At 36.6% G+C, this 26,421-nt stretch overlaps 1 protein-coding gene across 1 annotated transcript in view; it reads left to right on the forward strand.

Moving 5' to 3' along the window:
- abcb7 (ATP-binding cassette, sub-family B (MDR/TAP), member 7) overlaps nt 1–26,421 on the forward strand; it is a 49,832-nt gene that overhangs the window by 14,724 nt on the left and 8,687 nt on the right. The window contains exons 5-15 of the mRNA XM_058797982.1: nt 3,524–3,656; nt 6,677–6,945; nt 10,974–11,062; nt 11,147–11,234; nt 15,652–15,826; nt 17,941–18,098; nt 18,698–18,861; nt 19,348–19,477; nt 19,698–19,869; nt 20,801–20,904; nt 23,517–23,624. Coding sequence (XP_058653965.1) covers nt 3,524–3,656; nt 6,677–6,945; nt 10,974–11,062; nt 11,147–11,234; nt 15,652–15,826; nt 17,941–18,098; nt 18,698–18,861; nt 19,348–19,477; nt 19,698–19,869; nt 20,801–20,904; nt 23,517–23,624 — 1,590 coding nt within the window. The remainder of the gene's footprint in view (nt 1–3,523; nt 3,657–6,676; nt 6,946–10,973; nt 11,063–11,146; nt 11,235–15,651; nt 15,827–17,940; nt 18,099–18,697; nt 18,862–19,347; nt 19,478–19,697; nt 19,870–20,800; nt 20,905–23,516; nt 23,625–26,421) is intronic.

The following is a 26,421-nucleotide window of genomic DNA, read 5'->3' on the forward strand; positions in this document are numbered from 1 at the left end:
ACGTGCTGCTTTTGCAAGGCTCCGTGAAAACTTTCAGCTTTTATTTTCCTCTTTTGCCCTGAAGAAGATATCACAGGTTCATCAAGTTCGTCGAAATTATCCATTCTCGAACACTATTAGTCAGCTTTGACGAAACTCCTCTCAGCTAGCACGTCTTTTCAAAATGAAAGTAGCCTTGTCACCTGACCTGAATACAGCGCGCTGATTCACTAGTATGGACTTGTCGGCTTCTGCAGTAGAACTCGCAATGCCTTGAAAGCGGACAATACCGGCTTTTCTGACAAGAGTTCATTTTTGCAAATGAACTCTTGATTTGAACTCCACAATAGCCGCGTTTACATGTACGCTTTTTTGTCATTCTGATTGAAAGATTCGGTGGACTGTTTACATGTGCCGGTGCTTTCGATTTTGGGACACGCTAAGTAGCCTACATTGACAACAAAAACAAATCACCAGAGGAAAAAATACCCATATTTGCGTCAATATTTTTAATAGCTGCTTGCACTTGCTTAGAATAAACAGACTATTTATCCCACCCCTCTCAAACCGATTACAATTTCATTCGGTTTGGGCATTTTTATTCAGATTGAGGTGTTTATATGGAGGGTTTTTATTCGGATTGGACTTTTAAACTCATTACAATGCTCCGTGTAAACGCACCTAATGATAACCACAAAAACTTCAACAGCAGAAACTGTACAAGTGTGTGTGTGTGTGTGTGCGCGTGTGTATGAGTGGATGTGTTGATTTTGCACTCTAGATGTTTTAGAGTTTCACCCCTTCGTTGCTGTGCAATGTTTTTCTGCATTGTTGGGGATTTGTAGATTGTACACACACAAAGTTTCTGTATTTTTAAATGTTTTCCCGTTTCCCATTCATTTCCTATGGTCGGTCATTTTTGACCGAAGACCATGAGTGGGACCATATAGCTTTCATTCTTCAGGTCAACCCTTTATTAAAAAAAAAATAATAATCAGTTTCAATAAGGAAAGCAATAACTTTGCCATAGTATCCTTTCAAATGTTTAAGTTGCAACAGTCATTGCATGCTTTGCATGTGCTGCCCCGGGAAAAGTTCAGGCTCAGGATTTTTTTTTGCTTTAACCCCTGAGACTGACGAGGGCTTCATAAGCGGATAACACACTTGTGTATTAGCCAGTCTTACCCCTGTCATCTTATCATCCCGTGGTGCAGAATTCAACATGGAGAGAATCGTCCACTATTATTGAACCGAAAGAGAAAGCTTGTCAAACCTTCCTGTTCCTTCCAGACAAGTTTTGTTTGGCTCATGCCGTGCATTTGAGGCTTTTGTGTATTCCTGTGTATAACTAAAACCGGTTGAGAGCCACTTGCTTCCTGCCTGTCCTCTTGGAAAAGGGCATTGCTATGGATGCATGCTGTTTGAAAGCGAAGTTATCACTGATGTGTTGGCAGCTCATTTTTATCTTCCACAAATGAAGCTTCAGTGCAGTAATTAGTACGTTACGCATCCCTGCTTTGCTTTGCGGTGACATTACTTCCTGTAAAAGCAAACCTGCATGACTTTCTTTTTTCTATGGAAAACACAAAATAATTTATTTGAAATGTCTGAGTTTTTTGTATTTGCAATGAAATTTAGTGGGGTCCAGCGTAGTTCAGACTCCAACATTTGTCGTATAATCTTTGTTGCACAGAAGAAAATAAGTTCGTTTTTTTTTAAAGTTGCTAACCACCGCCAGCATTTTTGATGATTTTCATCTAAATATTTTCTGCTATGAATATAAGAACATATTATATATCAAAATAAATATGCTTTTAAACAAAAAAAACTATTTTATTCTATCTTCATGTGTTCATGTTTTATCACCATTTGAATGCAGGCGGGTACCATCAAAAATACAACATTTTACACACACACATGTTCGTTTTTGTGAAAAGTGGGGACATCCCATAGGCGTAATGGTTTTTATAGTGTACTTACTGTATGTGCTATTGCCCTACACCAACCCTACACCTAAACCTACCCCTTACAGGAGACTGTGCATCTCATCTTTCCCCAAAAAACCTCATTCTGAGTGATTTATAAGCGTTTTGAAAAGTGGGGACATGGGTCAATGTCCTGAGATGTCACCTTCACCTTGTAATACCTGTCATACCCTTGTCATTATACACATCTATGTCCTGACTTTTCACAAAAACGCACACACACAGGCTACATATGCATACATATACTGTACATGCACGCGCACACACACACCCCTATTCAGATCGACGGATCGGTTACAACTACATATGTTTCTGTGTCTGTAAATGCATCTCTCTCACTGACTACATCGTCCCGATCAGGTTCAAAATGGTCAAAGCATGATCTACATAGGCTATGATCTATATATGATCTACATTTTCTCTGATCCTTCCATTTATGCCGATCGTCTTCTATTCGCACCCTAACTCATTCAGGACATGCGCTAGGGCTTTCCTTACCGTAATGCACCTAGAACACGGATTTCTGTAAAAACTGGTCAATGGCGGGGAAGCGTTGTCTCTTAATTGACGAGATATCTCGTCAATGGCATTGAAAGAGTTAAAATATTATGTATTTCTCTGATGCAAAGCTGAATTTTCATCAGTGTCACATGAGCCTTCAGAAATCACGCTAATATGCTGATTTATCAATGTTATCGTTTTTTTTTTTTTTTTTGGAACTTTTAATTTAAAAAGAACATCATTTATTCAAAATGGAAAGCTTTTCTAACTATACAAGTCTTTACTATCACTTTAACACATCCTTGCTGAATGAAATATTCATTTCTTTCCAAGAAAAAAAAAAAACATTTCTTAATTATCACGTGACACTGAAGACTGGAGTAATGGCTCCAATGAAAATTCAGCCTTGCGTCACATGAATAAAATATATTTTAAATTATATTTTGTATATTAAAACTGTTATTTTAAATGGTAATAAACAATATTGTGTGTGTATATGTATGTTTGTGTATGTGTATAATACATGCATGCATACATACATGCACACATACACACACACACACGCATTTAAAAAACTGCATGAATTTGGAAATTGTGGTAGAAAATGTGCTTAACTGTCATGAAAAATGTCACAATACAAAATATCTTGCTGATCTTTTCGGGGTGAAATATAACCAGGACATGTTCTTGACACGAGTTTAATGAGGTTCACTCAAGATTCGTCATCGAATGGTGTAGAAATGTACCATTCATCTAAAATGAGTCACATGCGATGAAAGGGGTGAGCAAAAGTGGGGCCAGATTCAAGGGAAATGTCGCCCGGCTAATGCGCCGCTGTTTATTGGCACGACCCAGCAGCTGTCCGCAAGCTTTTAATTATCTTTAATAACCATTTCAATTCCATTAGTGGATGCATCAAGCAACTCATTTTGAGCGGTGTCTGCAGGAGGACGCACGCGGCCCGCTGTTAATGCCTCTGCCCATCAGTGCACTCAGGAACCAAGAAAAACATTTGGTGCGCTCACATCAACCTCTCCTTTTCTCTGTTTGTCCTCCAGATAACCAACGTGATGGTGCCCCTCATGTTTAAATATGCGGTGGACGGCCTGAACCAGATGTCGGGACACATGTTGAACCTGAGCGACGCGCCGAACACGGTGGCCACCATGGCAACGGCTGTTCTGATTGGCTGTGAGTGCTGCCTGCTCCTGTCTTGGCAGGTGTTTGACTTCATTTTGGGAAGCGTGCTGCATATTAAGCGCCAACTGACCTTTCCCCAAAAGTTTTGTCAATATTGCTTTTTAGATTCATTGTGATGCTTTTTGTCATGCATGCATCTGTTCTGGGTGCAAATGCAATTTGGAGGTTTCTATTTCATTTGCTCGTCAATTTGACAGCATTGACCTCAAACTCCTGGCTGAACTATAACACTGTGTCAGCAGAGAGAAAAATTGATTCGCCACAATGGCTTCTTTTTTTCCCCATCAATTCTCATCAACCATTCCCACCAATACACCAAAATTAGAAGCATTATTTATTAAATATAATGTATTTTTTATTCTCCTGAGGTAATAATGTTAGCACAGTGTTTATTTTATTGTGTTGGTGTTTTGTGACCATTTTTCACTCTGTCTAGACCAGAATTGTTTTAGTGTCATTGAGATACTATTGAACTTTTAATTAATGTTGGGTTTTTTTCTTCCCTTTTCATTTTATTTTTAGTTCAAGTTTTAGTATTTTTGGTGTTTTCATTTTTTTTGTATTTTTTTACTGTGTCTTTATAGCTTCTATTGTTTTTTATTTTTATTTTTCAGTTTATTTTAGTACATCAAGTTTAAACTAGGAAATGTTGCCTATGCAACTAGCTGACATAAAACATTTTTTTAAAATGTTTTATTTCAGTTAAAGTTTATTTCATTAAGTAACGCAAGTTTTTTTTTTTGTTTGTTTTTTTTTGTTTCTTTTAAATAAGTTTTAGATATAGTTAAATATAATATAGCCCTGCTCTAAACCTGACAGTTAAACCGGCTACTATGCTTTTAAGAATTTTATGTAAAGATCTATTTTGCGCATGAAATGAGCCATAACAGTTGTCCTGGGTTTTCTGTTGGGTCCAGTATATATAGTTATAGTTTCAGGAGGTTTTCATAGTACATCATTTAATAATACATACAGTATTATTACTAGGACAGAAGAGGAATGTGTCAGAAGACAGAAAGGGTGTTATCTTGTAACACTTTTTTTTTTTTTTTTTTAAACATAAGCAGCTTATTTACATGTTGTGTTTTCCACAAACCTCACCATCATCGGGTGGTTTTCATCCATGCATTAGAAGAGAACGGTTGCATAATTTCAGCACAGACATTTTCTGTGCACTTGATGGCCCGAGCATTTAGAGTGTAAGTCTAAAACATTAAGGCGAGGTATTTGTGATCAGTACAGGTGTGATTATAAAATTGATGAACATGATTTTCCTTGTCATGGAGTTTGACCGGTGCAGAATTCATTCTAGTCTTAGTTTGCTTTTGTTGAAGATGGTGGTTTGTGCCACCCAAGTGCATGTTTGAATAAAGATAAATGAAGATAATGACTAATGGTAACTAAGCACTTAGAGAATCATTGTGTCTTAAAGTGAAAATTCACTGTCTTTCCATAACTGCATATTTTAATGAGAGCTATTAGGTACTGTGCACACAGACCATTAAATGCTTCTCTGCTGCTGCTTGCGTGATTTGTGTGTGCTGCAAGGCACAGATTATCTCTGCAGAATTTGCCTTGATTGATATTGTATTTAAAGCACTATTCATCCTGAGGCTGTGAATTTAATGCATTAAGAGCAGTTTTGTTTCCCACGAGCAGATAAAACCTAAATGGGATGTTCATGTCAAATTCATTATTGATTTTGGTATCTCAATTCTAACTTCATATTTTAAAAATTAACTGTATGGCCATTCATTGTTGCCAACAACATGAAGTGCATTAAACATGACATTGTGTTAAGGCTCCGTGAAGGAACTGCAGGGTTTAATGAAAAGATAATTAAGTCATGAAAAAGTAACATTAAATAATTAATTTTAATATGACAATGCAAATAAAAGCCATGTGACCATTAACCAATGTCCAAGAACCGTGAACATGAACATACTACTTTTAAAAGTGCACGGGTACTTCATGTGGGTATATTAGGTGAAAGAGGTTTGGATAGCAAAAAAACTAAAGTTTGTGAACCCCTACATTTCATGCAAATAATGTGAATTTGTGCATTTTAATGTGTTTACTAAAAAGACTTAGTAATGCATGTTAAATAACCCACTGAGTGAGAATTCAAATAAAAATGAACGTGTTCATCAGTAGCTGATGCAATGTTAAATTGCTGAGAACACTTCCTAAAATTGAAATTATTTTCGTAAATCCAGATGAAACTGGAATGAGACTTAATGAATGTACATAAGCGGTAGGTTATTTTAGAAAGGACATTTCTAAATCAAAGGTGTTTAACAGCCACCGCTGGCAAGCTGCTTCAAACCACTGACAAACTCCTAATGAGCTTTGTTTGGTCCCCAGTTCTGCTTTAAGCAACCGTATGTAGTTTAGTGCATTTTTGCAACTCCGAAGCCTCCTTCAGTTAAATGTGTGCTATTCACTAAACTTACAGACGTTTGAGGAAGAAACGGAAGCCATTCTCATTCGTATTAATCAATGTAGCATCAGAATAATTTTGAAACTGATATTTCTTGCATAAAGTTGCTTTACAGCCTTAACAAGGCTCTTGCTACCTAAACGGTGTTAATGTTGTAAAGCAGCTATACAGTGAGTCAGATGTACTCGTGGGTCAAGAAGAGCTGGTTTAATGAGCTTCAGGTGCTCTTGAGTGAAGAGGAAGTCGTCAGCGTACTCGGTTGTCATGCAGTCTAATGTGTGACACTGTGAATGTTCCCTGAAGCTTGTTAACATTCATACAGACGCACATGCAAATAATATGCAGTGTGCAATGTTAGGCTCTTCATTTTTGTCATTGCCAGGGGCATGAAAGTGCTGCTGAGAGTGTCTCCAATAACTCCTAATTTATTGGAAGTTGTCAACGCCGCATGCAATGACTCCCTTTGTTTCTTCAGAAACTATGTAAATGAAGCGGCACACGCTTCATCTCATTTTTGTTTTCTGTGCTTTTAATTGAGTGTTGTGTTGACGGTGAACGCGTGTGTTTTCAGACGGCGTTTCCCGCGTCGGTGCTGCTCTCTTCAATGAGCTGAGGAACGCAGTGTTTGGGAAAGTGGCTCAGAGCTCCATCAGGAGGATAGCCAAGAACGTCTTTCTCCATCTTCACAACCTGGACCTGGGCTTCCACCTGAGCAGGCAGACCGGAGCGCTGTCCAAAGCCATTGACCGTGGCACTCGAGGAATCAGCTTCGTGCTCAGCGCTCTGGTCTTTAACCTGGGGCCTACGCTCTTTGAAATGATCCTGGTCAGCAGCATTTTGGTAAGTCCAAAGATATCCTCATATGTTGGTAAGTTTATAAGGTCACACTTTATTTTAAGGTCCAATTCTCACTATTAACAACCCATTAACTGTGACTTTTGCCTCAAACTCCTAATTTGCTGCTTCTTAATAGTAAGGTAGTTGTTAAGTTTAGGTATTAGGAATGTAGAATATGGTCATGCAGAATAAACAGCCAATATGTTAATAATAGGCATGCTAATAAGCAACTAGTGAGAATTGGCCCATATTAAAGTGTTATTGTTTATAAAGCCACAATTTTACCACAAGTAACGGCTGTTCACAACATGAAGAGTGCCAAAATCTCACATTAAATGTGGTAAAATCACTAAAGGTGCAGGCACATTAGTGAAACTGTATAAAAATATTGCAAGCAAAAAAGGTCCATTGTCTCGTAAGGCTATGTTCAGACTGCAGGCAAACCATATTATTATTATTTTTTTCTCAAATCAGATCTTTTTAGGCAGACTGCCCTCACCAGGGTATGATAATCGATATCACAGTTTCAAGCTATCACGGTATATATTAAACAATTCTTATCAGCAACAATGACTCTTAAAAGAATAAGAACAAGTTATTTGAATGAATAAATCCTTTATTGCAAAAAACTTGAAACCATTTTAATGAAAGTATTGAAGTCTCCCTTCTGAAGAATAAATAAAACAAAAAATAAAGCTATAAGCCTTATGCATATCTATATCACACTTTAACATTTTATTTAATGTTTTAAAATGTTATCAAATGAAAATGTAACAACATTTATTTTTGGCAAAGTGCTGCACAGCAGAGTTATACGAAGTTAAAACACGGACAAACATGATATTCCTTAAAAATAATGTTTAATTCAATTCATTATTATAAAGAATAATATTGTTGTTATTGTAACTTTTGTACATTGTACAATGCTAATATATTTCTGTCATAACTTTTATTTTGACGGGTTGTAGCGAACCTTTGAGTTTCAGAGTGTATTTGACAATGTTTTTTTCTCATATAAAGCTAGGAAATGTAAGTTTTCTCTCCGAGCAGCTCTGGTGATGTTTATGTAGACGCTGCAAAACACTGTTAGTGTCATGCGCACTTCAGTATGTAGTAGATAAAACGGCGCCACTCAGAGACATAACAAGCAGATTATTTATATAGCGGTCTCTTCGTGCTTCACAGACACAATGTAGTCAAATCTACTTTTGATTTATCCATCAATCAGATGCATTTTATGTGACATCCTCGTTATACTGTAAATGCCATGTTCATCACGGAAATCATACGGCCTTAACTTATAACTTACCTTTATCTGCACCGAGGGATGGTGTCATGTGATCAAACATGCTGGATGTATTGCCTGCTTTTGCAGCCACTTTGCGTCCACAGTTTTTGCAAATTTGATCCGTTCTCAAGGACAACGGCGAGGATGGAGATTAGATATAATCTGTCATTTTCTCTGCTGTAAGTGCGTGTAAGCAGCCAAGTGAATGCAGAGTGAAGCAGCCGAGAGAAAATAAGTAGCATATGCACGGGTGAGATTTTATTTATTTTTCATTCATTATTTTTTTTTAAACCATAGATACGCAAATGTTTACGGTATGATATCCGTGCAAGGTCAAACCATGATAGACCGTCATACCGGTATATCGTTACAACCCTAGTCCTCACTATTAATTGCAAGTGATCAAACTAGATTTGCATGTCCAGTCATACCCATGTTTTTCATGGGATGATTTTTCAAAACAGATGCAGAAAAATGGAGGTGCATCGTCTCAATGTCCATATTAAGCGTCCTATCAAGACGCGGTGCAGAACAAGAAACCTCAGCGTCAGTATATATTGTGATGTTCTGTGCTGTAGTTTGAATACTTTATGAATATTTCTGCCATTTCTGTCATTCGTTATCATGTTTGTGGCATTAAGAGTGATGCAAAATACAAATTTAAATCCGATTTTGAGATGCATCTGTAAAAATCTGCATTTCAAACACCTACATATGTGGTTTGTATCATATAAAAAAATAAATAAATAAAAATCACATTCCATGTGTTTTTTTTTTTTTTTTTTTGCTGTTCAGACATTTAAAACCCATCTAGATATGGAAAAAAGATTTTTTTTTCTGACAGTCTGAACATGGCCTAAGAAGTCAATTTCCCACTTTCGAGTCTCACAGCGGCAAATTCGTGGGACCAGTTTGAATATGAGCAAAACTTGCGTGGGGAAGAATATTTTCCTCGCGGGAAACTCCCGATTCCTATTGGAATGACAGGATTTTGCAGGCAAAATTTCACAGAGCGTCAGTAAATGCACATTAATGGCCTGGAGTGGCTTATTGCTTTATAATACAACAACAATAAAGTAAAAAAGAACAATGTTCACTAAGTGCATTGTGCTATTTTTGTAGCTGCTACTGATAGTGATCAAATGAATAATAAGAAAAATAATCAATTCCTCCTGCAAGCAAAGAAGATGCACGCTAGCTGTTCACTATACCTGGCAACATAGACAATTGCTGCATTTACAAAAAATCCACTTATGCAAGGTCAGCATTTGACCTCGAATACGGTTTACCCCCAAAAAATATTGAGTGAAATCGGTTTTAAAATGTTCATTTTGTTGCAGTTTGAGTTTTTAAAACAGAGTTGTTTTTGTTGGAGATAATCAGTAGGACAAGCATTTCACTGCTATGAATGTGACACAAACGCTTTGAGTTTGTGTTAACAAGCACACTGTCTGTAACTGCAACAACAGATGCTACGATGCAGTCAAATACAGATTTTATGGTGATTATGCGGTGTCTTTTTCTCAGTGGGGCTTCCTGTACTAAATGAGTATCTGAAATCTGAGAATCTGGAAATTGCTACTGCTCATCTTGACATTCACCAGACCATGTATAGACACAACAGCTGCAATGTTTCCTCTAATTTTATTTTTCTTGCTGAGCAAAACTTCTCTATTGGGTGGATATTTTGCCACCTGAGCAAAAACATTCTTTATTCCAGACCTGTACAGCACGCGCGCACAAAAACTATGTAACTTTTAACTCTGTTGTACTGTTTATATTTGTTTTGACCATTGATGAAACTAAATGATGCGCATTTTAGGTTACCAGAGTAAACATTTCATGCAGAACAGCTCAATTCTTTTTAATAATGGAATATAATATAATATACTAACGAACTGAAGAAGTGAAACTGATAATAGAATGGAATAGAAAACAAACTGAAGCATTTAAACTGATATATGTAAAGTAATTTTAAAAAAAAAAGTGTACATGTGAATTATTTTGCAGTAAAAATCTAAAACATCCCTATGTAGTAGAGTTTGCACACGTGTGTTACTGTAAATGTCTCTAAGTTTATTACCATGCTGTGCCCATCATCTGCTCTTACCAGCACTTAATCAAGCCACTCTTCTTTATTTGACCTGTCTGTTATATATGACTACATTTACACGCAGCTCGGAGGGAACATCGCATAGCAGTGAATTTGTGGAATAAGTCATTCTTTATTCCCTAGGCTAATGTGAGACATCATTAGTAAAGTGACGCTCTCGAGTATAGCACATCATTAACCCTTATGCTAGAGCAAGAATGAGCTGAAATCTCCTGAAGTCACATGATAGCTTTGTGTAAGGATTAGAGCGTTAGACGTGATCACACCCAGATCATGAGAAACACACATCCAAAGTTCAGCTCACACGTACAGTATGTAGTCAGAGACCCTTCGCTCAGTCGCGTGTGCTCACGAGATGGTAATACTTGACTAGCATTAATAGTCTTGTATTGTGGTTTCTTTATGTGCCTAATATTCACCTCCGCAGGCTGATAAATCCGAATCCTTTAGTGATGGCAGAAACATTAACAGCATATTTCTCCATTTGCCACACTCCATTAGCTGGTGAAAATGCAAGGTAAAATGAATGTGAGCGTGGATTTATGAGGATAGATGATGCATCTCATCTCTGGAGCCTCGGGACGTGTCGCTCTTTCGATTCCTCACAACTGTTTTGTTGTTTCTCTGCAGTATTATAAGTGTGGCGGTCAGTTTGCTCTGGTCACTGTGGGGACCCTCTCGGCATACACCGCGTTCACCGTCGCTGTCACGCAGTGGAGGTACTGTATGCGTCTGTCAGAGAGCAGTCATTGTCTGCTGCATTGATCACTGCTGTATTAATCACCTTCTGTGTCTCTGATCAGGACGCGGTTCAGGATCCAGATGAATAAGGCTGATAATGATGCTGGAAACGCTGCTATCGATTCTCTCCTCAATTATGAAACCGTTAAGGTGGGTCACATGATAAACTGCACTGTTAGTGCAACATGCCTGAGTATAATCTACAACCCTGCTTTTTGTTTTCTAGCATCAAATGCTAAAGTATGGAAGCCCTTTTGTGCCACTGAATAAAAAATAAAAAATGTCATTGTGACATTGACATTGGCATTTTTGAGTTTACAATACATTACAGACTTTTTTCCTCAGAATTAAATGATTCAAACTCACAATTGCAAGTTACAAAGTCAGAATTGCATGATATAAACTTGCATTTACGAAATAGTCAGAAATACAAAATATAATCTTGCAATTTTTTTTTTTTTTTCAGGTGAATGTGAGTTTATATAATGCAAATCTGACTTTGAAACTCAATTCTCAGAGTTGTAAAATGTAGACTCTCAATTGCAAGCTATAAAGTCCAATTCTGTGGAAAAAGACTGACATTTGTTTACAGTTGCAAGTATATATCTCACAATTCTGACTTTATAACTCACAATTGCAAATTTATATTTTGCAAATTTGACTTTATTTCTCAGAATGGTGAGCTTCTATCACACAATTCTGACTTTATAGGTCACAATATCAAGTTAATGTCACAAAATTCAGAGACAAAAGTCAGAAACGGGCAGAAAAGTGCTTTCATACTAAAAGGATAGTTCACCCAAAAATGATTTACTTACCTTCATTTTGTGAATCTTAAAGGTGTGCATTGCAATGAGGTTTGTTCCACACGTCATTTAAGAACGTTTGAGCTTCAGTTTGCCATAATTGATGTGCTCTATGTAACACTGGGTTGACACAATCAATTAATCCATTTGAATCAATTTGAACCGAGACTGCTATGATTGCACAAATAATGCCAATATCTGTTCTAAAATCGGCTCAAACTATTAAACTCTGACTGGATACAATTGTAGTTTGAACCTAAAAATGAGAGTCTGTGTACATCATTGACTACATGAAACCTTGCAACATTTGATGCATTCACAAAAAAAAAAAAAATGCACGATGCACTGTCAGCATTTGACAGCGACTTCAAATACATTTTAACAAAATAGTGAGTCAAATCTTTGTTTTGCAGTTGTTTCTGAAACCAAGAGCTTGTGAATCGGGCTCGACGTGTGAAATCTGTGTCAGTGCCCAGCTCTATGTGGGACCACGTTCACACAGTCCTGTATCTGAGTCATTAATACAGCAGCGCTCACACACAGTGCAGGTGTTTATGGGAGTGACAACTGTATTCTATAACTGAAAGAAATCACAGGCTTGTTTTTGGCAGAGCTCTGCTGTGTGAATGAAACCGGGCTCTCACGTCATACAGTGCCGCTTTTTGCTGCACATATGTGTCTAATAAATGTTGCTGGTTTTCATGTGTGTTGTTGTTAACTGAGATGCAGATATGAGCTGAGTGTCATATGAAGGTTTTAGATCCAGTCGCCGTCCTCTCATCAGTTTTGTGGTCCGCACACGAATGCTTTCCTCTCTGCTCAGAGTGATTGGACTCTTGTGTCAGACGTGATGAGACTCTCCAGTTTTATGGATGTCTTTGATGTTACTGTGGTCATCTATGATTACAGGTTATTATCACGAATAGAATACAGGCTTGACTTCGGTTGCTCATTCAGACAGACAGTATTAGAGCTGCTGTTGAGTCAACAGGCCACTTTGACCTTCAAGTAATGCAGCTCTGCTCAATTCATATGGATTTCTTTCATGATGTTTTATTACATTTTTTTAAGATTAAGCCTTAATTTTTAAAATGAATTTTGCCTAGACTTTCAATAAACAGAAAATTATCTTCATTTGTGTTCATGGGAGGAACAAAAGTCGGTAACACTTTATATTAAGGTGTCCTTGTTACATGATACATGTACTTACTTTTATAATAACAATTAATTATGCATAATTACATGCAAGTAACCATAAACCAAACCCTCATCCTAACCCTAACCATAAAGTAAGTACATTCACTTAATTAATATTACTCTGTAATTGTTATTTAGAAGTGTCTTATTATCTAACAGGCTGTTGTGCTCCGTTTCTGTCTCAACTCTCGCATCCTTTGCTCTTCAGCTCAATCTGTTCTTGTTCTTGTTAAGAGCAGCTTTGTGTCCGCTCTCTGGTGTCAGTGCATGTAGATTTAGTATGACTTTAAGCCCGTGTGCATGCATAATGAGATCTCCACCCACTCCGGATCTGTTACACTAGCACAAATACCCCCGTATCTGTCTGTTTCTCTCTAAACACACTCGCTGACAGTGCTAGGCTCCTCTTTAAAGCAAAACAGTCCTCCAAACATTTCACTTCCTCTGATAATTGGCACAGGAGTCTTTGCTGAGTTGATGAGCTGTAATGAAATGTTCAGGAGAGCTGTCCGTTATGTGCTAATAAACGTGCTGAGATTATCGTACTACTTACAAGATGCACCATCTTTCTCAGTGGCACCACGAAATATCAGCACAACTTAATGGCATTTACCCTGCATTTCAAAAGTTTTGGATCGGTACAGGTTTTATTTTTTTATTTTTTTATTTTTTATTATTATATAGAAGTCCTTTAAGGCTGTATTTATTTGATCAAATATACAAAAAAAAAAACAGTAATTACTCCAGTCTTCAGTGTCACATGATATTTCAGAAATCATTCTAATATGCTGATTTATTATCAATGAAGTCTTTACTGTCACTTTTAGTCAATTTAACAGATCTTTTCTGAATATTTTGCCAAATAATTTACTGAATAAAAATAATTTCTTAAAAAAAAAGTAAGAATAATTGTACTGACCCCAAACTTTTGAACCGTAGAATATATTGTTACAAAAGATTTCTATTTTGAATAAATGCTGTTCTTTTTAAACTTTTTAATTAAAGAATCCTGAGAAAATGTATTACAATTTCCAAAATAAAAGTTAAGCAGCACAGATGTTTCCAACATTGATGAGAAATCAGCATTTTAGAATGATTTTTGAAGGATCATAAGAACCTTCTTTTAAAGAACATCAGAAATCTTACTGATCCCAAACTTTTGAATGGCAGTGTATGCATAGATTTACAGCACAAGTATGAGTGTGATGTTGCTGTTATATGCCATTCAATAAACCAAAAGAGTTAGTATTCAGTAACTTAAATTTTAGACTCAATTTTTCAAGTTCCTTTGCTATTTTTGTTTATATGTAAATCAAGCGCTGCTTTTCAGTGCTACACACAAGTGGTGGTGTTTTTTGTTTTAAATGAATCGTGACATTTATATATCATTTATATGTTAAGTCAATTTATAATCCTATTATTATTTTTTTGTCTTGGTTGCTCTGCTGCATAATTCTGTCACTGTCCTCCACATAATCAACAGTGTCTGTTTATCGCCACGCCACTGTTTGTCATATTTCAGAGCTAATTAATTGTGGCGCTCTTGTGTTCAGAGCCGTGTGGCTCTCTGTGCAGCTGTCTTCACTCCCATCACTCTCCCTGCTCAAGAGTCTCAGATGTTTGAGCCGCTCGCTCAGTATCGTCTCTGAGCCTGTGAAGGCGTTAGGCTTTGGTTTACTCAGCTGCTGCTGTTTTGAGATGCGATTTGTAGCTTTAATGGCATCTGGATGTGTGATTGAGGCATCACCAGCATGTTCACATGTGGCACAGCTTGTTACACGCTTGATTTCACGTCCCAGAGACCTTTAACTGGTATAAGCAGGCTCACACTCAAAGTGTTTTTGTTCAGTGGTAATATCATGCTATTTCCTGTGGTTTTTTTGGCATGTAAATGCTATAATATACCATTACAGACCTTTTTCCTGAATAAATGATGAGCGCCGCCATTACGAATTCTAACTTCCGATTGGATGCTCTTCTGTTGGAACCCATTCAAATAGTGCCCATCTGTTTTTAATGTACCCAACGTTGGCTGCTTTTTGTCATCTACACACTCGTTAAATTTTGAGGCATGAAGCACTTACAAATGAGGGTCATTGCGACACTGTAAAGTGATAGCGCTATGGAGCCATGTGTGTTTTTAAAACATTTTAATAGGTTTTAACATTAGATTATCACCTCGCAATACATGCTAATTTGACTAGAAACACTGGCGAAGCATCCTTCCGGTTAAGAGTCAGGCGTGACTTCCGCGTTCAGGAAAAACGTCTATAATCAGGGTTTGAAATTAACACCCGCCAAATGCGGGTAAAAATCAGCTGTGGCGGGTAACACTGTCAAATCACTAGCCAATTTGCTAGGTTACTTTTCATAAATTGTTCACTCATTCTTCAAAATGTCTTTTGTGTTCAACAGAAGAAAGAAACTCGAACATGGATCAAATGTGTCTTTCAAGTATATCTAAACTGATGATTTTCATGACCTTCCTTTTGTAGCCGTGCTGTTGTGCCCTTTTTCTTAACCAGGTCTTTTCGTGTTTTTCTCTCTCTCTCTCTCTCTTTCAGTACTTCAACAATGAGAAGTATGAGGCGGAGCGTTACGATAGTTTTCTGAAGGTGTATGAGTCGTCGTCTCTGAAGACCACCTCTACTCTGGCCATGCTCAACTTCGGTCAGAGCGTCGTCTTCAGCGTCGGCCTTACCGCCATCATGGTGCTGGCAAGCAAAGGCATAATGGCAGGTGAAAATCAGTGATTTCTTGTAGCCTTTTTTTCTTTTCTTTTCAGATTTCCAATTACAATATACCTCAGCAACATGCAGTGACACGCTGATATAATTAGAGATGAATGTGGCCAGGAAATCAGCCAGTAGGAAATCTGTGAATGCCACGTGTAAAGAGTCTCAAAGTAAATGCATTCTCTTAGAGCTGGGCGATAAATGATATCATATATTGAGATTTTGATAAAAAAAAAAACATTTTTAAAACAAAGTCTGCATTTTCTGTATCTCTGTGTGAATGAATGGCACAGTTTCATCTACAATCAAGCCAAAAATAATTCACACACCAGATATACTTCTAGATTTTTTTTTTTCCTAGTGGGTGCAGGACACTATAGTTCATTTATGTAAGTGGGATAGTAAAATAAAGTAAACTGTGACATTATACCCAAAAATTCTTCATACAGTGGACTACCAATAAAAATTTATCAAATTTGGGACCAAAAATTATTCAGACACTTTTTGACCATGTTTTGCTTTGTTTTTTTTCATGTTTTTTCTTTAATTGCTAATTCAAACTTTTTACACTACAGACTGAACAAAATGAAGCATTGCTTGGTAATTGGTTGACCTAAATTGGTATAATATTTGTATATAATTGGTATACTGAAATTTAACAACTGACAGCTGTTCAACCAAATTCATTACATACCTTTCTATCAAAGTTATTTGACATTATCAAGATTGATTCTTGATGTAGTTCTTGTCATATTTTATTACCATTTTCTAAACTATAGCAAGTAAACTGTGATAATGTGAGAATGTTGAAGGTGCCTGAATAAATTTTGGTTTGACTTTATTACACGTACTCAAACACATGTGATGCTCACTGTGTTTTCAGCGTCTGTGTCTCAATATATGAGGACATGAACACATGAACTTTCATTTTTCTTTACACTGTTTCATGAGAAAAAACTACCATCAACTTCACACTTAAACTTGCAGATCTCCACAACAGACCATCAAACTAAAAGTTTGGTTTAACTTGAAGAAATTATGACAGAATATACTACTATGGTATACTGAAATGTGCTTTTTAAAGTAACAGTATTATTTTTAAGGAATATCATGCAACCAATCAATTTTTTAATCCATGTTTTAATTTATATAGTTTGAGGTCTGTTGTTCAGCACCTTATTTGACAAAAAAAACAAGAAAAAATGCAGTGTTTTGCTGTAAATCAAATTTAATTTACATTTTTAAAACATTGATTATTTTCATTTTAACTAATTTTGTTAGGACAGGACTAGCGGAAAATGTGCATTGATACACCTTTATTATATACGTTACATAGTTTATTTTGATAGGTGAACTGTCTTTGTAGTGTTAAGGGGAAGCACCTCCGCAGCACGTGTTGGCAAACTAGAGAAAGACAGTCTTTTCTGCTGGCCACAATAAATCGCTATTTTTCTGCACTAAACAAGTGAATTTTGCCAAGATATTTTCAGAGATGATAGACAAGATTTTATACATTTATATTACATTTAGTCGTTTAGCAGATGCTTTTATCCAAAGTGACTTACAAATGAGGACAATAGAAGCAATCAAAATGAACAAAAGAGCAACAACATGCAAGCACTATGACAAGTCTCAGTTAGCTTAACACAGGACACGTAGCAAGTGTTTTTTTGTTTTGTTTTTAAGAAAACAAGTAGATAGAATAGAGAAAAAAAAAGAAAGCTAGTGTTAGTTTTTAAAGAAAAAAGTTAGAATAAATATGTAATTTTTTTTTTTTTTTTAAATAAAAAAAGACGACAGATGGATAAAATAGAATTAGAATAGAGTTCTAGAGTTAGAGGGTCAAATAAAGATGGAAGAGATGTATTTTTAGCCGATTCTTGAAGACGGCTAAGGACTCAGCTGCTTGGATTGAGTTATTGGTATAGAATAATAACGTAATGAAACCCCAATTTTGAAAATTTTTGAATTTCCTGAAAATGTCCCACGGGTTTTCCTACATCGCATCACAAATATCGATATTGTTTGATATGGAAAAAAAAAAAAAAGATACTGTGATATTTTTGTCCATATGGTCCAGCCCTACATTCTGTGTGCTTTGTCGTCTTCTTCCCGCAGGCAGCATGACTGTGGGTGATCTAGTGATGGTGAACGGGCTGCTCTTCCAGCTCTCTATGCCGCTCAACTTTCTGGGAACGGTGTACAGAGAGACCCGGCAGGCCCTCATAGACATGAACACGCTCTTCACTCTGCTCAGCATCGACACCAAAATAAAGGTGCGCTAGGCCTTTCATGCTGTAGAATTAAGCGCACTGAGTTATTTTAATGTGAAAAGAAACCCTGTTAATGGCGTTGCATTATTTGCTCCAACCGTTCTGAAATGTCAGAGCTTTTTAAAATGCATGACAAGAGCTTCCTTTCAGAGTTGAATATTACAAATTGAAGCAGTAAAGTCTGTCATTCGTCATAGTATTTGTTTTAATTCCGAAAACATTTGAGTGTTTCCTGTCTTTCATAGAATCAGTGGGGGAGGTTGATGAATCTCATTCTTCGTTTGGCTAATTTTGTATGCAGCCTGTAATTACCGTGAATAAAATCTGTCCGATTGTTCGCAGTGATCAGTAATGGTTTTCACCGTGTGACAGCGTTGCCCATCAAGCCATTATTGTGAAACCCTAATTTGATTTCTCAAATAACGCATCTGTGTGTAGAATTACTGTAAAAGTGCTGCATGAGAGCCATTGTTTTGACCATGCCATTGCAATGGATTGTCTTCGAAATATGTTTGCGAAAAGCTGTTTTTCTGTTTCAAGCCTCAAAATGTAAATTTCAGACTGCTAAATGTGTGTTTTTTTTATAACCTTTGTGTCCAAAGGAGAAAGAAATGGCGCCGCCGCTGCTCGTTAAACCCCAGGAAGCCACCATCAGGTTTGAGGATGTGTATTTTGAGTACTTGGAGGGACAAAAGGTGCTTAACGGGGTTTCCTTTGAAGTACCTGCAGGGAAAAAGGTGGCCATTGTTGGTGGCAGTGGATCTGGGTAAGTGCTCAAGGAAAGACATGCTTATGTTATGTTTCTCTGAACTTGGCACAATAGGGTTCAAATTGGAGCTCCATTACTTTGAGAAATACAGCAGTAAAGGCAAAAAACTCTTTGGAGGGATTATTGCCGTTTGACACTGTGATAAGACTGGATCCCATCATTTGAGGCCTGCTCTGTTTTTATAAAGTTGAGAATCTTTTTACTTTAATTTGTAGGAAATAAGTTTATTAGCTGCTGCAAACCAACATTTAAAACTTTTTAAAAACATTATTCATTGCTAAAAATGACTATTGGGTCATTTTGTGTCAAATCAAACTAATTTCAGAAACTTCCTTGGCTCCTATTTTTGATTTTGCAATGAGCTTTAGTCTTCAGGTAAATGACCAGCATTTTCACATTGACCCTTTGATGCAATAGAAGTAGAACAACAGAAAATAAAAATTGACCGTGCTTAAAGGTTATTTTATTTTTTTATGTTTTTAGAAAGAGCACGATTGTCCGACTGCTCTTTCGTTTCTACGAGCCGCAGCAGGGCAACATCTTCATCGCAGGCCAGAACATTCGTGATGTTAGTTTGGAGAGCTTGAGGAAAGCTGTGGGCGTCGTGCCGCAGGTGAGGCTTTGCGTCTAATTCTGAGAATCATCAGATGTGATTATCACCTCATTAGAGAACATTTTTATTTTCTTACTACTTTTAAAATAAATATCTTATTATGAATTAGCAGTAAGGTACCATGGGAACCATAATCAGACCTAATTTGAGGCTATGAAAAAGTCATGACAATTACTTGTGTGCCATGTAGGATAAGAATCAAATGTAAATATAATTGCAGGACGCCGTGCTTTTCCACAATACCATATTTTACAATCTGCTGTATGGTAACATCAACGCCACCGCAGAGGACGTCTACCGTGTGGCCAAACTAGCTGGAATCCATGACGCCATTCTCCGAATGCCTCATGGATACGAGACGCAGGTCGGAGAGCGAGGCCTGAAGCTCTCAGGTACAAACCCCAGCCCTGAGTGTTTCTGAGAGGAAGTGAATGTCTGTGAAGACTAGGAGTGTCGAAATGAATCAAGATAATCGTAGTTGCATTGAGATGCAGACGTGGCTGATTCTGCATCGATGCATTAATAGACCATAATCGATTATAGCCGACTGACGTCATTCACATACGCGCTTGTCACGCGAGTATTAAAAATGCACTCTCTATTTTTAAATCTGAGCTTGGCTTTTTCCCACATATGGCGGCTTCATTCTTTCATGAGACACGCTGTGTTATTGTAGTCTTTTACTTTAGATATACTTTCATTTCTGCCGTTTGGAAAGCAGTACGTATTAGATGCACGAAACTCACATACTGACAAACTTTCACATGCGCTTTGTGTTTGTTTGTCCTGAAGCTCGTGGCTGCGTTTAAATGCATTTGCGAATACTTTTATGAAATTGATGTAAACAAAGTCAGTTAACAGATCTGTGCGTTAGTGTGAACGCAGTCTATTAAAGCTGCCACTGTCTATGAACTTATCAGTAATAATCAAATGGCAATAATGCTGAGGAAAAAAGAAAAACCTATAACTATTATATTCTGTTAACTTCCGGATACTTAAAGTACTCTTAGATACTGAAAGTGTTTTTTGTTTATCACTTGTAATTCTTTTCCCCCCCTTTATTACTTTATATTTGCTTGTATGTTTTGAAGCTATATTTACATTGTAATTATATATGAATACATTAAACATTAATATATTAATTAAAGTAGTAGCCTGCTTGTATAGTTTAATAAAAATGCACAAAATAAATTTTATATAATCGTGTTGCATCGTGATATTGAATTGAATCGTGAAACCCATGCTGATTCACAGCCCTAGTGAAGATGGAGGAACAGAACGGTTTCTTCTTGAGTGATCTAGAGTGGGTTTTTCTTGTGACAGGTGGAGAAAAGCAGCGTGTGGCCATCGCACGGGCCATCCTTAAGAACCCTCCCATTTTTCTGTATGACGAGGCCACGTCTTCACTAGACTCAATCACTGAAGAGGTGAGAGCCTTGGATCCATGTGTCAATGAAATAGTAGATTTCTCAATAATAGGTATGAAATGGGCATGAAAACATAATTGCACAGTGCTGTCTGTCTGTAGCTGGGATGGGGATATATTTTTCTATCTTGACAGCATAGTCTCATATATATATATATATATATTATAATATAATTTTTTATTTAACAGCCTTTTTTTAAAGCTGCATCATATTCACAATAACGGCCTGTGTTGAAATGTGCCACTCAAATCATTAAGAACAGACTGAACGTTTGTTGTTGCTGTTGAAATGAAACTACTGGCATTGTTTTTTTCATCTTGAAAGGATCTGCAGAGCGGAAAAACGACCTCGGTTAATCTTGTTGATCTGTTCATGTATGTGTCATTGCAAAGTTGCAGAAATTCAGTCATTTCTGCTGTTTTGGTTTCAATAAATGAAAAAGAAAAAAAAATCAATGTTTTTCTAGCACATCAAACACTTAAGATCAAGCGAAATTTTCTTCCTCAATACATGACCCCTTTAAAAGCATAGTTCACCCAGAAATTAAAATGTGCTGTTAATTTACTCACCTTCAGGTCATTCAAGATGTAGGTGACTTTTTTTTTTCTTCAGTAGAACAGTAAAGAAGATTTTTAGCTGAAACCGTCCTCCTTAGTGATTCAAAAAAATGCTCGTCAGTGGCTGCATGTTTTTGAGAACAAAAAAAGCAAATCAAGGAACACAAAATGAATCCCTGTGGCTCCTGATGATATATTGAGGTCTTATGAAGTGAAATGATCAGTCTGAGCAAGAGACTGAACATTATTTTCAACATTTGTATCTGTAATCAGAGCCTCAAACAGAGAAATCCGATTATTTTCCACAAACTGATTGTTTTGGACAGTTTATTTCAATGAACTGGTTCAGTTCACTAGTTTGTTTACATAACCACGCAATGATGTCATGTATGTGCAATTATATTATCAAAGCACTCAATGTGAAATGTGGATATTTTCTATGTCTTATGTAGGGGTGTGCGATATGACTATTTTGATTGTGGATGATAAAAATGCCTCCACGATCTGCTTTTGAAGAAATATCGTGGTATCGCGCTACAGCACAGTTCTGGCGCCGCCGTCTCTATATACTGTACGACGCCACATACATTCACATCAGTGTTAACTCAGCGGTAGAGTTACACTCACGGGACACTGCACTTATTCGCAATCACAAAAGTACATTATTTGCATGTGCTTTAAAGCCTTACAGGTTAAATGTTTCGTTTCATTCACGTGCTGTTCTGATGTGTGCTTTTTCTGAGCGTGCGTACAAAAAACCTTTAAAACAGTGCATGATTACTGGACTAAGTTATCTTTTGCGCTAACACTATGAAAACAGAGTTTACATATAATCACAGTTGGTTATGTCTAAAATGAAAGTAAACAGCTGAGGGAAAACAGATGCATGTCTGTATATTAGATGTGTGCAGCTCTTAAAGGGACAGAACTAAACATGCTGCCGATTGTCATTAAAGGGATGGTTCACCCTAAAATTTTAATTCTGTCATTATTTACTGACGTGTTGTCCCAAACCTGTATATTTTTGCCATATCGCCCACCCCTAGTCTAAAGCATATAAAGTGAATAAACCTGTTTTCATCAGCTCATCTTTTTATATATATACAATGAGGAACCATAACTTTAATTTCACCCCTTCGTTTAAGTGTTCGGTTCACACATGCTCATATCAGCGGCTCATCGCTCGAACTGTTTCCTCACTTCAGTGACTGTTGGAGGAACAATCAGCGCTTTTGCCCGAGGCTCTGGATTATAGGTAATGATGTTATATAATGATCAGTTTCCTGCACAGACCAATCATTTCACTTCATAAGACCTCGATATATCATCAGGAGCCACGGTATTAATTTATTGTTTCTTGATATGCTTTTTTGACTCAAATGTTGGTAGCAATTGACTTGCATTTTATGAATCGCCAAGAACCGCAGTTTCAGCTAAAAGTCGTCATCTTTGTTCTACTGAAGAAAAAAAGGACCCCTACAACTTGGATGACCTGAGAGTGAGTAAATTATCAGCAAATTTTAATTTTTGGATGAACTGTCCCTTCAATGTCAGATTGGAGATTGCCAGATTGAATTTGCTCCTTTTGTGTGCTAAAAGACTAAACCTATTGGGTTCATCTGCCTAGTTTTTGTGTAGAGGTAGCCACCATCACTAACAGATCTTTAAAGGTTGAATTTCTGCTCAAAGCTGCTGGTTTTCCCCTGATGCTTTGAGAACACTTTTCATTTGATATTTACACTAAGCTTTTTCATTTTCAGGAGGCTCTATGCCTTATTATAGTCAAGGAAGTGTTTGCTCTGTTGGCTTTCGACAGTGTTTTAATGTATCTTATTGTCAGAAGGTCTTCATATAAATCCTGTCAATCATTTCAGCGCTTGTTATTGCAGGGAAATGTTGCTGTCACGAGGCAGACGGCTTCTTAATGAAACATTTCAAAAACATCACCAAAGCTTTCTCAGCCTTGCAGATTCATTCAGAGGAGGAAAGATAAAAGAGAAGCAACATTGTTCAAACGCAGTATGATTTTTTTTTTTTGCCTCATTTTCTTTCCAGAATATTCTGACTTCCATGAAGGAGATGGTGAGGGACAGAACATCTGTCTTTATTGCACACCGGCTGTCCACCATTGTGGATGCAGATGAGATTATTGTACTAAATCAGGTAAGCTCGTTTGAAACCTGTAAATGTGTGTGACAGGTGCTGTAGCATCCAGAAATCATGTTTAGCAAGCCAATTCATCATTTTCATCTTCCCTTGAGAAAGAATATCACCTTAAACACCAAATAGCACAACTATAAAGACTCACTTCAACATTTTGCAACGCATTCAGTGCTGAAGCTACAGTGTTACTCTCAGGTCAAAGTTCAAACAGTTTTGAACTTTGATCCCAGTGGCTGCTGACCTTTTGAGGGGCAGCCAATGACTACTGGTGAGTTTATAATGGTGACTTGAATGGCAAGTTACATTACAAGGAGATAGGTCTGCAGGAAAATTACTTTTATTGCAATATGAAAAAATACAGGAATTTGACTTTATTTACAAGTGGAGTTAGTGGGGTGACTTTTTTTTTTTTTTTTTTTTTTGGAGCAGTGCTTCTGCATAAAAAATAAAACGTATTATTTGAAAAATTATTTAACTTTTTTTAGTTTATTATAATTTTTTTTTTGAATGAATGAATCTTTTAGGGTTGCAAGGGGAGTTTTTTTTTTTTTTTTTTTTTTTTTTAGGGAAAACTCAAAATTTGGTGTTCGTACTTAGGTTTACTTTTTTACATGAACAAACTCAAATCTCTATCAGTGTTAATAATAATAATAGACATTCATTTCGAGTATAATCATTTAATAGTGATTATTGATTATAATATCCATTATTGTGATATTATGAATAAAAATATTAAACAAAGCAAAAATATATATTTTGTAATAACACTGTAAAATAAAATACCCTAATAATACACTTTACCCTAAAGTACCCTAATAATAAACTTTTTTTTTTTCCGTAAATTTATCTTCTAAATTACCATTGAATGAAGATTTAAACTTTTGTTTTATGCAACCCTGCAGTATGTCCTTATTATTTACTTAACAGTGTGCGTGTTAAAATTATAATAAATGAGTATAAACATCTGCTTCTTTTAATCATGTGGTTTGTATGCATGTATGTATGCAGTCCACAGAGGGGAACACACAATGTATGTTCCTCTGTCAATACGTGGGGAGTGAAGAAAGTCAAAATGGATGATTCATTTATTTATTTATATATGTTTTATTTGTTAGGGACAGATACAATAAACATTGATGAAACTGAAACAACAGTCATCCCATGCATGTACCATAGTGCTTATAGCCAAAGCTAATTCGCAACACTAATTCATCCATATATTAGGGAGTTTCACTTGTGTACTAGTTGTATGGTCGACATATGACGTTGCAGCTGAGACGATGCAGGCGAGAAACAAAAGCATATCTCCATTGATTGAGAGATTGATGCAGCTTGTGTTGTCGTGAACGTTGCAAAACAACATTCATGTGCCACTCACTTATTGTGTCTTTCAGCCTGTGGGCGAAACTGACTTTGGGTGGTTTGCAAGAATCCGGGTTCACTTTATATGTTTGCTTTTTTCAGGTTATTATAGAAAGACAATGACATGCATTGACACTGGGATGCAGTTTGTGGACGCAGTGTCACCACACATACAGGCGGAACTGCAACCTCATAAAATGGCCTTTCTGTAAAGCTGTCTTTTCACGTGGAGGTCAAAGCAGCGCATGACACGTGTTGAAGGCCTAATGTGAGACATGTGAAAGGGACCTATAGGGAAACAATAGCATCCTTCACTTATAGTGTTTGGCCCTGAGTCATAGTGTGGTCATTGTTGGATTGTTACATAGAAAGTGTGATCAGTTTAGTTTCAGATGTGTATGGTGTTCATAGATGTGGAAAAAGCATTCATTTGAACGTCTCTTTTGTTTCTTTGATTGCAATGATGAAGAAAGCTCTCTCGCTGCTGTCCTTGTATATCGTTCTGCTATTGAGATCTAGTCTGTTAGTAAAAAGGAGCTTGTGAAACGATGCCTGTATCCATCCTCCAGAGTTGCCCTTGAAATGGGTGTGAAGTGTGTCAGCGAAATACTGCATTTTCTCTTATGTCTTCTTGGATTGACGTCAGTGCATTCATGGGAAAAGGACCACACAGAGTTTGTTGCTACAGGACTCATAGCAGTCTGTGTTCTAGTTTGCATAATGTCTGTACTGCACTGTAGTGACTGGTTATATGTTATCAGATTCCTAAAATTAAGTAATTATTATATTACTAATTGTTTCTGTAAGAAAAGCTGCATGTGAATGTTATACCATGTCAAATTTGCATGGTTGAGATTCAAACGGCGGTGTATCAGTGCACAAGTAACACATTGCATTTAGAAATAATGTAAAATACTGGTAAATAAAATTAAATATTTACAAAAATTATAAAGACAATAAACATGTATTTTAGTCCCCCTCACTCCACAAAACAATCCTTCAAATTTAAGTGCATACAGAACAAGAATGAAGAATATAAAATAAACCAATTATAGTCTCATTCTTTATAAACAACATTTATTATAAACACCAAGCCTAAACAAATTTGAAGCAAAACTGAATTACCAGCATGTGGGAAATGTGCTGTATAAAGAAGCTTGATGCACAGTAAATTAATAAATAGTTTATTGGTTCTCTCTGAATTATTTTTTTTTTATTTTATTATTTTTTTTGTGTGGTCAACTTTTTTTTCAAAATCAACAAAACATCATCCACTCAAACAAACAACAGGGAGGGGGGAACAACAGACACACCATCAACAATTGCAATTTGTAGTAAAAAGGACAAACAGAATTCACATGAGTCCATAGATTGACAACAATTAAACATTCCCAAAACATGTGGAGAAAAGTACCTGCTGATACAGTGTTACAGA

The sequence above is a fragment of the Onychostoma macrolepis genome, chromosome 14 (genome assembly GCF_012432095.1).
Source record: "Onychostoma macrolepis isolate SWU-2019 chromosome 14, ASM1243209v1, whole genome shotgun sequence".
Taxonomy (NCBI): domain Eukaryota; kingdom Metazoa; phylum Chordata; class Actinopteri; order Cypriniformes; family Cyprinidae; genus Onychostoma; species Onychostoma macrolepis.